Source organism: Hyposmocoma kahamanoa, unplaced genomic scaffold (assembly GCF_003589595.1).
Source record: "Hyposmocoma kahamanoa isolate Upper Pololo Valley unplaced genomic scaffold, ASM358959v1 181, whole genome shotgun sequence".
In the NCBI taxonomy this organism is placed as follows: domain Eukaryota; kingdom Metazoa; phylum Arthropoda; class Insecta; order Lepidoptera; family Cosmopterigidae; genus Hyposmocoma; species Hyposmocoma kahamanoa.
The window spans coordinates 611711-625069 of NW_020653712.1; the positions used below are offsets into that span (position 1 = coordinate 611711).

The following is a 13359-nucleotide window of genomic DNA, read 5'->3' on the forward strand; positions in this document are numbered from 1 at the left end:
CTTAGAACCAATTTAAAAAATTATATTAATAATAATCTTTTGACTAATATAATATTAATAAGCCAGAAATAAAAATCGCCTTTCATGGTGATAACTGATTATTTAAGATTATTTTAATTATCTTAAAAAAAAAACTACACAACAGCGCCAAATTTGTGAAACAACGAATCTACTCATATTTTTAATGCTCTAGACAACATTTATACAGCCTAAGGAAAATTTTAATGCTCCAAACAGAAGTAATTTAGCCTACCTTTCGTCGCAGCGGCAATGCATTAGTGTATTAACCCTCCAGTTGAAAAGGCCGTACTTCTTCTCCATTCCGCCTATCCAGAAAGGACATCTTAAATCGTGCACCCTGCAGCATCTATCTGTTTTCGTATAACCACCTAATTGAGAATATCTTGTAGCTGAAAATCCCTTGCCGCACCATTTTGTTCCTGGCACTCTGAGGAGTTCCATTGCGTCTCGTTTCGGTCTGTCAATTTATTTTTTAATTTTATGCTCTATGTTTTTGATTTTTTTTCTTCAACCAAATGAATGCAATGACCTCTTTGTTTTTTTTATACTAGGACGAAGTTTAAAAAGGTAATACAAAATTGGTATTAAAAAAACAGACCACCACGAAGTGTGTTTTATGTTTAAGAAAATCGTAAATGTGTTGTTATTCGTTGTAAATCCATCATAGATTATTTAAATAGTGTTGTGACCATACTTGTTACACAGTTGAAAACGAAATTTTGACCGAAAGTGTACTATTGAATATAACCGAAACAAAACTTTCGCTATGAAAAAAATTTAAAATTTTAGATTTCGCAATGAAATGGTTTTCAACCACATCTCCCGATTAACTGCCATTTCGAGCAAATTTTCCAGAACAATGTATTTTTTTATTAATGTTAAAAAGGCCCCTCAAGCCGAGGCTATGGCTTCGAATCCGGCCTTGCACCTCTGAATTTCTCGCAATTTATATGCGAAATTTAATATGAATTTTACCATGAGTTTTCCGGTGAAGGAAAACACGTCGAAGAAGGTTCACAACTCTCGGAAAACGTGTGATACTCGCTGAGAGAAGACCCTTGCCTAGCAGTGGGACTTAATAAATGGATTAATGATTAATTTATTGTCGATTTGACACTTAACGTCCGGAACTGTAGCTAGTCTTTTTTAAATTTATTATATGATCGAAATACAGTCTTTCAATCAAAAGCATACTATTTATAACAAAAAAGAAAGACGGCGGCTCAGAAAAAATTCTAAATAATAGGTTATTTGCGTAAATGGTTTATTCCCAGTAATTCCATGTACTTAGTTCCACATGGGACAATTGTAACCCAAAAGTTCCATGCATGGAATACTGTGATTATTTATTTTATAACAATATTTTTTTTCTACGATATTTAAAACTGGCTACTTACAATTTGATTTTAATTTCAATATTACTTTTACAAGAACTAGTGTTAAGACTATTATAATTTTAACTTATTACATTATAGTTTTTCTCTGTCTATTATATCCGGTAAGAGATTAAAAAAGTCGATATAATAATACTGAATCCAAACACCCATCACTACGCTAAAATAAAAATGTACAAAAGATATACGATCTAGCGCCCGAAGATCTATAGATCATTGTGTTTTATCGCTTTATTGACGCGCAATGAATCGGGGAGAGAGGTGCTAAATAATTTGCGTTTACGGCTAAGTACATTCAGTGCAGTTTATAACCTCGTTATGATTAAATTGGAAACTCGGGTGCAGTAAGTAATATCCCAGCGGGACCCATCGTACCACTAAGCAAACCACCGGTAGTGTGGTGGGTATTTTTAAGTCCCTGCTGTACTACCAAATCGTAGTGTGATAATAGTATGGTAACCATGGGTAAAACCACAGAACAATAAATACAGTAGAACTGGTTGGTTAGCGTCTGACGTGTCAACTACGTGTATACATAAGGTCTCGAAAGACCTATCTGAGGTCAGTCCGCCATTTTCGCTTTGTATAGTATAGTTGTGTCATTCTTTCGTGCAAATTCTCTAAAAACCTAGAAAAATGCCTTATTGTGCTGTTTGGAGTGTAAAAATGATAACCGCACCAAAAATATTACTCGGGGTGGTATTTTATATCATCGGAAAGCTTTCATTTCGTCAGATATTTCAATATAATATCAAAACGTCGTCATTTTCAATAATAGGTATTGATGGTATTGAACTTTCAACGATATGCCAATAGGGTTGTAGTGTATTGACATAATGTACCATAGACAATATACTCGTATGTCACACTGCGGCCCGCCGTTCCCGCCATAACGACACGAGACAGTGGCGTGAGCGGGCGTGTATCGCACGTGTACGTGAAGCAACAAACGTTGTTTTATTGAGCAAACAAAACAAAACAAAAAAAAGGCTGTTGTCTATAAGCAACTGTTGAGGTAGCACAACACAAGAGAAGTAGTTTGGTTTAACAAACAGTAACCGAAAAAATAATTAAAAAAAAACAAATAAACAAACTGTATAAATGACAGTTTGACTAAATGTTGAACGGTATCACAAATATAGTATCAAGAGGTAGTGTAGAGAAATCTGAACGGTACCTACGAGGGGAATCGATTTCATTACGATTAGCCCCAACGACAATAAATATATTGTCAAGAGGTAGTTTAGAGAAATCTGAACGGTACCTACAAGGGGGAGTAGCCCCAAAGACAATAAATATATTGTCAAGAGGTAGGTAGTGTAGAGAAATCTGAACGGTACCTACATGGGGAATCGATTTTATTACGATTAGCCCCAACGACAATAAATATTGTCAAGAGGTAGTTTAGAGAAATCTGAACGGTACCTACAAGGGAATTACTTTCATTACAGATAACCCCAACAAAATGTCGCAAATAACTCCGTTGGAGTCTTTGGGCTATGAGGGCGAGCCAACTTCAATTAATTCAAAATAGCACAAGGATGTCTTAGCTCAAAGTCCGTATTAAAGTTTATCGTATTCATGAGAACTGGCTGATCAAATCATATAACCCACATGATGATACCTTCAAGTGTTTTAATTCACATAATCATTTCATATTGGTGTGAAGTGACATGTAATAATATACCTAAATAAGATCGCGTAGTTACTTTGCAAGTACCTAGGTATCCATCATCGCTTAAGTGGCAATTATTGACATATTATATAATTTCATTTACACCTCGTTTCAATAAATAAAGCGATTAGTGGATATTTCATATTGGAAAAAAGTAATATTGTATTTCTTGTGTTGGATAGATATATATAGATATTATTTAAGTGGTAAGGTGGTCTAGTGGAATTTCTATTCTAATGTCTCTAAGTAGAACAACTGGGGTAGTCTAAATAAATACGTTTACCCCGAGTAACCTGCACTTACTACCTACCTATAACTTCGCGCAAGCTGGTTTAGCGTCTGATCGTTTAATTGATATTATAATGACAGGCAACACTAATTAATTATTTATTCATTCATTCAATGATTGATCAATAATGTGAATGCATATTAATAACGTAATGTATTTGTAGGTAAATGTGAGTTTGTATTACATATTAGCCGAATATCTTTTGTCGTGGACAATCGATGATAATAGTTCTGTTTATTAGGTTGTTGTACCCTACCAAGGCACATGTTTAAGACCCGAAAAAATTGTTGAATGTACGTCACAGTCTACCACATAATTGGAATAAATACATTTTACTTATATTTGGCCATTATAGAAATAACAAAGTTATTTCGCAGTTATGTATAGCAACCTGTATATGCAATAATTACTGATCATTCAAGTGGCTACAACCCGATCGCATTATATTGCGAGGCGCATTAAATCGCGAGGACCATTACATTGCGAGACACATTAAATTACGAGGCGCATTCAATTGCGAAGTCATTACATTAACTACCTCCGTGGCCAAACGGCTACCGTGCTGGTCTGATATGAGCCGGGTTCGATTCCCGGGACGGGTTATCTATTTAGATAGACGAGTTGGCAACTTTCAGTCGTGCTTCTCACTCCAAGTTGTACTAAAAGCAGTGAAAGAAAAATTCCTACTAAATAAAAAACGGTTGAACTATCAACGCTAGTCTCATCCAGGTATGTATGTAGATTAACAATAAAGGCGAAGTAATAATGGTTAAGAGCTGTAAAACTTGCACTTTATGTTCAGGACCTAGCCTTCGTGTGGCTGCGAGAAGACGCGAATTCCAACGCAATTATTGTAATTATTGATTTTCCAGGTTTACCGCCAAGCACCCATTAAGTATATGTATATTTCTCGTAATTGACTGTTACAGCCGCATTGGTACCTAGTCAGTAAATCACTATTACTTTGAATTTAAGTCCCTCTACTCGGGTTTGGCATGACTCTTATAATTGGATGCCCTACTGGCCATAGCAGAACGAGGAGAGGTCGGGAAAACAAAACCGCGACGAATGAAGACGTTTTAAAATAAGTCAGTGCCGAAAGTCCGGCTGGAAGTACGATCTTCTATGTTACCTTTCGATGTACAATAGCGCGCCATACGATACGATTATATAAGTAAAAGAGGAAACATACATACGAAAAAAGGACTAGACAAGTCAAGAATTAAGAAGGAGAAAAGGAAATAGAGGGACTATGGCAAATTCATAATGAAGAAGATGGTCAAGGTGATAACGTCGAAACTGAAACAATGAAGAACAATGTAAAATACTTAGGTTATAATTACTAGACTGTATCAGTTAGTAATCATTATAAAAGTAAAACATACATGTTATAAAATTTTTTATTAATTTTATTGAAAGGGAGAGATGTAGTGTATTGACATAATGTACCATGGACAATAGATAATATATGTCACACTGCGGCCCGCCGTTCCCGCCATGACGACACGAGACAGTGGCGTGAGCGAGCGTGTATCGCACGTGTACGTGAAGCAACAAACGTTGTTTTATTGAGCTAACCCCCAACAAACGCCAAAAAGGGTAAAGTTTCAATTACCCAGAATTCCTTTAAATTTTATTATTTTTTATTATAATGAAAATATGTTTACTAAAAAAAATACTTCGTCTTTTAAACAAGTATAGGTCGGAATATTCGGATGCATAATTTTTTATTTCCCGATCTTATAGACTATCAGGGTTCAACTTACAATGCTGCGGAATGTAATGGAAGCAAATTTTCGTAACAAAATCGCATAAGGCATAATGAGAACTTTAAGTGAATTTTGTAATGTTTAAACTTGGAATCATACATTTTTCTATCGCTAGAATAATCCTCATCGATAACCTTCTTGAACTATACAAAACCCTTGAAAACATCCCGCTTTCTTTACCAGATCTCCTGAAAAATCGAGAATGTTATCCAATTTTATATTATTTTGTAAGAAGCACTATCAAAGACATTTAATTCTTGTAATGAAATACAAGAAAGAGATTATTCTCAGTCTTGGCTGTATGACGCATTAGTGCCTTTGCATTTTCCAATGGAAAAACAGTACCAAAAAAATTTACTCTACACTGACAAAAAAACTCTTGACAAATTTAACTTGGGTTGTTTAAAAACAAAACGTTGCTGGGCACCCAACGAGGCAGGTGTGAAGAACATTTTTTATCAATGCCCATTATTATTTAGACTAGTTCTCCCCCCTTAAAATTTCAATAGGTCATTGGATTACGTAAAAGTATTTATCTGGCCAATTATAATAAAGTTTGCAAACTTCCTATTGACACGTATTCTTTATAAAACATTAAGTATATTATACCTATTAATACTTACTGCTACTTAGTAGGTAATAGCAGATGAAAAAAAACATAATTGCTTGATTTTATTTTATATTAATACAGTATATTTCTCATTAAGCATCAATTTTCGATTGTGAAATTGATAATTCCATTCTTGTACTCTTAACTAGAAATGTTTGCAATCTCTCCCTTCAAATCAAAACTATCATCAGGGAAGACAGTCTTATAAATAATTAATTACTGTGTTACATTTTATGGTGGCTTCAAAAAACTTTGAAATTTCTGTTGATTAAAAATTTATCATAGGCATAAAAAATTCAAGGTTAGTATTATCCTAATCGAATTTAGCCAAATCGAATTTCGGAAAAAATATTGAAATTGTGATAAAATTGTGCTCACTTTCTGTTAATCTAATATTTCTGATGTATTTTATTTGGTGCGATAAAGAACATATATATATATATATACTTAGAATAATAACGCATAGAAACCTAGCCCGCACACGCTAAGTGAGGCAAGTTAGAGGGTTCCAAACGCGTCCCAGGAGCGCGCGGGCTGTTAGTGCTCAAGGTCATATTGCACCGCGAACAGCTCCAAAATTTTTTGCTAAAAATGACGAAATGTGCGGTAAATGGGTGTAAAAATACAACAGACAAACATAAAATAGACACTAACATCGCATTTCACAAGTAAGTAATGCGTTTCAACTCATATTTTTATGTAAATATTCACTAAAACAGAAAAATAATTTCGCGGCAACAAGATACGAAAGTGTTGCAAAGTAACGAATTTTTTTTCTCCCCATTTTGCTATTCTGTATCAAAATAATTATATTACGTAAATTTTAGTGGTGCCTGTAATTTAGATTTATTTGCGCATCTTGAACTAATATTTACTTTAATAAACATTAAATGTTTTCGTTAACTCCTGTAAGTGATTGGGACACTTAATTATTTTATAATACTTTTAACGGCTCTGCGTTCATGCTTTATTGAATAATTATTTATTTTAATTTTATTTGAATTGGAGCACATATTGCAACAAATTTACAGTACTTATATATTTGTTTCTACTATAGTGTTGGCACCACCAGTACAACTTTGATAGCTTATTATATGTCTTTCTTTTCGTAACTCAAGCGAAATATTTTATATTAAAATATTTTATTTTCTTAAAAAGGGAGCATTCTTAAGCGATTTTTTAATCTATTTTAACAGTTATTTTCTTTAATGTTTGCTTATGGCATTTTCGGTTTTAGGTTTCGAATATGGCACTTATTTCTAAATCCAAGATGCAGGCGCGATTTTTCGAATAATGGCAAGTTGGGTATCGTTTTCGAGATGTTTGGGAATGTTCAATACAAATATGGCACTCATTTCTAAATCCAAGATGGCAAACACGACAGTTCAAACAAAAGCAATATTCGTAATGAGCACCCCCAAATACCTCGAAAACGATACCCAACTTGCCATTATTTGAAAAAATCGTGCCCGCCATCTTGGATTTACAAATAGTGCCATATTCACATTGAGCATCCCCAAATACCTCGAAAATGATACCCACATAGCATTTTTTTGAAAAAATCGTACCCGCCATCTTGGATGTAGAAATGAGTGCCATATTCGTCATGAGCATCCCCAAGTACCTCGAAAATGATACCCATGTTGCATTTATTTCAAAACTCGTGTCCGCCATCTTGGATTTAGAAATGAGTGCCATATTCGTAATGAGCATCCCCAAATACCTCGAAAAGGATACCCATATAGCATATTTTGAAAAATCGTGTCCGCCATCTTGGATTTACAAATAAGTGCTATATTCGTTTTTCATCGACAAAACCGAGCACATCTGTAGGCACCTGATCGACAATGTCGGGCAAATCTGTAGGCACCTTTAACTTAATGATGAGTTAAGCAAGATACAATTTCCCCACTTTTGAGGGAAATGTTATTCCATGGCATCATTATTTGTATACTTGTGTGCGTGCCGACGAGCGTAGTTACAAGTTGCTTACGCCTACATGAATTTGGTTTTTGCCTCACTTGTGACAGTTCGTTTGATATGAAACTGTCATTCTATGCGTTATTATTCTAAGTATATATATATATATATATATTATAAACTATAAAACAGTTTGGGGTGAGAACATTAAAAATCATAATGTTTTTGTTTGTTGACATCTATTATACATATATCGAATTTGGCTAGAGTAGAATATACGACACGGTAGCTGTGTAAATTCTCGAGTTTGCATGAGAATTCTCCTGAAGTTTTTTGGCTCGTATGTAGTTTTTTAACCGTCTTCAAAAAGAAAGAGAAAAAGAGATCTTCAAAAAAAGAGGTTCTCATTCGATATTTTTCTTGAATGTATGTTACTCGAAAACTCCGGATCAGATGAGATGGAACTCGAATGCGCACTTATTTTAACCATCACAGAATACTAGTGTAGTAATAGTAATTATTTTTTAAGTTTACTGATTGCATTTACGTACCATAGACAAATATTAGTTTTTTTAAAGATACTACATTGGAATTCAAACTACAACAGTCTTATATGATGGAAAAAAACCAACAGTATTCAGACTGAATCATAAAAAAAACTGTTCTAATTTATATAGGCTCGTAAGCGTTTAGTTATAGTCTGTTTTATTTTATAGTTTTGGTTTTTTATTATTTTAATTTTAGTTTATCTTTTTGTTTTGTTGTCCAGCAAACGACCGAAGGCTTGTTACAGATGATATTATTGAGAGCTGTAAAAAAAACTAAAGGAAACTACCACCCATTGGGCCCGGATTGCACCCAAGAAAAACAACAAATATATACATCCAAGCAAAAACTCTACCCATCACCAAAGCCATGTTATTTACAACAAATTATCACGGCAACACCACAACGCTTTCAAAGAATCTACCACTAAGGCACCTCCACGTGATTTGAACATGGCTGACAAGTACAGTATTTTTTATTTGCCCGCAAAAAAACTATCACGGTGTTGATTTTTTGCACTAAATTTCAAATATTGCAAAATTTGGAATATTATTTTCACTTTGTAATAATTAAAGTAACGGTGATATCGAGGGATCCGAGGCAAAAACCAATAAGAGTGTGAATTTTCGTAAAATTAATTATCTAACTCATAAAAATACATTATAATGAATTGGATAACTCATTATAGTGTACTTTTCATACTCTTTTTTATGATGGAATACAATGACGAAATTTATAAATGTAGCACTAAAATGATTTAGTTACAAACCCAATATATTGTCACATTGAAAAATGCATGAAAGACACACTATAATGAAGTGGATAATTCATTATAGTGAGAGCATTTTAACTCACTATAGTGCAGTGCATGAAAAGTAGGTACACTATAATCTCAGATTACAAAACAATGGACTATAATGAATTGGATAACTCATTATAGTGTACTTTCACTCTTTACAGTGTATTGCATGAAATGAAATTATAGTGTACTTTTTACAAAAAAAATATTTCTATTATTGGGTTTTGCCTCTGAGCCTTCGTTGTGACAGTCCGTAATCGTCTAACAGCTTGGCTCAGTTCTCCTCAGGTGAGAGTAGATGGACGATTAATGTTACAATTTCGCTAAATGTTCTTCATGGTAACAAAAATTAACTTTGGTACTATAAAGAGTTTTTTTTTAAATGGGACAGTGTGGGGAAATCCGAAAACATAGAAGATACAAGGAAACTGTCTTATGAACCATTAAGTCATTTTTTGTGAAAACAATTTTGGCATAGTCAATTTTTTGGTCAATCGTGAGTTGTCAATAAAAATGAATATAATTGACTATTTTTTTAATGTTAATAGACTTAGTTTCTTTTAGGTATGATTTATTGTATGGAAGAAAAAATCGGGAGAACAGAAGATAATCAAATTTAATAAAAAGTTTTTTCATAGTCGAATTTCAAAACACGATGTAAATATTTTAAAACAGTCGTTAAAACTTAAAGCATGTTCCCTTGAAAAAGTCTATGATATTTCAATTTCCATTTCCCTTGATATTTAAAAAATCCAGTAGGTATCCAGTAGTTATCACAAAAAATATTTATCAACTTTTTAATTATTATTAACAAATTTAACTACCTATAACTCATGTTCAATTTAAATAGGTTTTCAATTTAAGCAGGTTTTCTTTACCTATGACATTTGAAATAAATATTGAAAATGATAAATGTATAGACACAAATGTTTATTTACAAAGAGCAACCCCTACAGTTTCTTATACATTCTTCTCAGGGGAATCTGTCTTACGAATGAGCGTAATTTGCTTACTTATGCAATAAAGATTATTTCATTTTTAGTTTGAGTGTCGGTTAAATATTTTACGTTTCTAAACACAGTTGAGAGAAGAACTGACTTGCTGTAGACCCAACCCGGAAAACAAAAAAAAGACATTCACACTTAAAAAATCAACACCATAAACCCTTGCGAAATTAAAAAAAAAAACAAACCTCCTATCACAGCGGCAGTGGGAAACTGTAAACGGCCTATAGTTGAAATATCCAAATCGACGTTTGAACGCGCCAATATTAACTCTGCAGTTGTCGTGACTACGACAGCATCTGTCTTCTCTCACATCTGATCCGAGTTCGTTGTATTCCTCAGCCAGTTGTCCAGCTCCGCACCATTTGGTTCCAGGTACTATGAAATTTTCTCTCAATGAGCGTTGAGACCTGTAGTTTTTTAGTCTATGGTTAAGGTTAGGCGGGAATTTTTTATTTTTTAAAAGAAAATAGCACAGCGCGTCTACAGATTATATGAGGTCAATACAATTGTTTATAATTAGTTATATACAAAGTGTAATAAAAAGGTGTGTTCATATTTTGGGATGCGAATGTCGTACCCTTAGAATAATAATGCCACATTTCAAAAGTCATAAAAATAATGCGTGCTACACGAAAGAAATTATGTATATTGCACACCGGCTACAACAGTGTCACAAGTCAAAAATCTTCATTATGTGTTCTGTTATGGGCGCATATGGAAACTTCTCCAGTGTTTTTCGGTGAAAATTTAAAAAAGCATGGCAACATTAATGCCCAGTCTGAAGTATCCTAAAGTTAGTTGATAACAAGTAATAACAATAATAATAATAGTTTATTCAGTACCGCAGCAATATCATAGGTAACAAAATATATACAAATTATGGTTGTACATAAATTGACAAAAAAACAGAGGACAGGCCATCAATCCGTTCCCAAACTAGGGTAACCCTGTAACTTTGGGAGAAGTCAGAAGGCATTTGTTCGAAAACGTAACCCAGATACACTTTTACTTGCCACTTTTGCCATTTTTTGAGTTGTGACGGTGTTGAAGCCGGTGTGCGATTTATGAAAGTTTATAACTCTCCTATTTAAGCGTTAAAATTTATCGACTAATTACGTATGTTCGTGGAATCTTTACACGACTTTTCTGAAAAGTTGTCATTTTGCTAATGTGTCCGTGTAAAAAGACTAAGGCTAGAATTTTTTACGTTCCTAACATGTTTTTTACAATTTTTTTTTTTTCTGACAAAAGACGTTCATATTACGGACATTTTCGAATTATAAAATACAACTACACCTTCTTGTTACACCCTGTATAGTTAGAAAATGTGAGTGTCTTGTAAAGAAATGTTATATAAGTAAAAAGATTGTATTTTAAAGTGATGTTTTAGTAACAAGTAGGAAAAATTTAGTCACTGGTTAATTATTAAAAAAGGACGTAAATAATATATTCACATATGTATATTATATATTTTGTTCTAGGGTTGAATTTTCTATAATTAGAGTTTAAGGATGTATATTAGTACAATAACGGCACTAATTTATAGAATAATGCTAATTAGAAACGGCGGAAAAGGTCGACCTTTGCGTACGTATCTCAACAAGAGTACTGATAGTGTATGAAAAGACTGGTGCGAGCTGAGGAAGTAAAAAAGGTGTGTCACTCAGCAAGTGGATCGTAATTTGTCTATTGGGAGATAGGCATGATAATCGAAGCGCAGCGAGTGAAATTTTCTTTGTATCCACACATTGTTCAGTCGGTTATTTGAAATATTGACGACGTCACCGAATTGAGCAAAAAGTACCAGAAACGGGGCTTCAAGCTTTATTTGAAAAATAATTTATTAACCATAACTGCAGGTACTACGTGTAAATTGCAAAAATTATAAAGTGTAACTATCAGATAGGTCCACAGGTCATCGTTCCCAGATGGACTGAAATCCTAGTACCTAATCCCATCGGTTCTATCGTATCGATAGAACCGTTATTTCTCACACATAAGCAAAATTCGGTTGAGGTAGTCGTAATTTGAGGAAAAAATCTTAAACCGCGATACAGAAATTAAGTAAAGAGGGTTTATGCCATCTAATGAATTTTCGGGGAACTATATGAAGAAATAAGGCTCAATTTGTATTGCGGTGGAACGGAATGGAAGCGAATTTTTGTAACAAATTATACATGATAAATGCTCGCACATGCTCGAGAATGCTTGCGCATTTCGTGGAAGACTTTGGCTCGTATCTAGTTTGTACGTTACACAATGGACCATAAAGTTCATTATGCAATGTATAATGTGTAACTTATTGAAATTTATGGCATAAAATAGGTTTGTTACAAAACTAGTATAAAAATATACTTCCACAGATCACGATGAAGCCCAAATTTTAAATTTCGATCTATGACGAAGGAAAAAATATTAAATTGTAAAATTTTGTGCGGACTAATGACTAGAAAAGCTGCTGCGCTTCGATAGAGAATTGATATTCAGCCTAAATAATGTGCTTAAGTTTCTTCAATACGGTATAAATACGATAGTTAACGAAAAGTAAGACCACATCTCCTTGATGATGAAATTTTGCATAATACAAGCTGCTTAATAAACATGGTATCGATAGGTAGATATAGAGCAGTGAAAATGAAAAATAAACAAACTCTAAATATATCTTTTTGGTGGTAAAGCGAACGTGTAGGGTATTTGATTAAATATTCTTTTAGATTCAATCAACTTGCATGGATTTTTTAAAATTCATTTTACGAAATTGTTGCAGGAATTAAATACAGATGAACCGCTATATGTAACAGTTACATGGCTTTGTAGAATAGTGGACTATCTCAAAAGTATCTAATTCATCAGGAAGGTGGCTCAAAGAAGCTGAGAAGCGTCTGTCGTTAAAATTGACGAATCTCAGACCATCTCAATTATTGCAATCAACGAAAAGTATGGAACCCAATCACAACAAAATTAGACTTTTCTGAATAAATCTCAGTAATAAACAAAAAAAAATTTTTAATTCGGCGACTATTTCTATTCCGACTATTATCACAAGTTCTTAAGTTTTTGCGACTGCCACACATAGGAAACGAAACAATTTTTTCTGACTTTTACGTATATTTCTATTTTTCAAACAAACCAACGTTTCCGGTCCTTTCAAGTCCCATAGTCACGACTGCGACTGCGCTGATTTTAATCATCAACCGGTTACGTTCAATATGAATGCATAATCATTATCTTCTGAACGTAGTTGCAAAATTAATTTTTAATTTACCGAAGTTATATTCAGATAGGAAAAACAATTGTTTCCTTTCAATGGTTGTATTTTTTAAGTTATG

General features: G+C 33.5%; 1 protein-coding gene across 1 annotated transcript in view; it reads right to left on the reverse strand.

Annotated features, from left to right (window-relative positions):
* Window positions 1–13359, reverse strand: part of LOC113226054 — a 143326-nt gene that overhangs the window by 26751 nt on the left and 103216 nt on the right. The window contains exons 5-6 of the mRNA XM_026458564.1: window positions 10216–10437; window positions 254–478 (exon numbers count right to left, since the gene is read on the reverse strand). Coding sequence (XP_026314349.1) covers window positions 254–478; window positions 10216–10437 — 447 coding nt within the window. The remainder of the gene's footprint in view (window positions 1–253; window positions 479–10215; window positions 10438–13359) is intronic.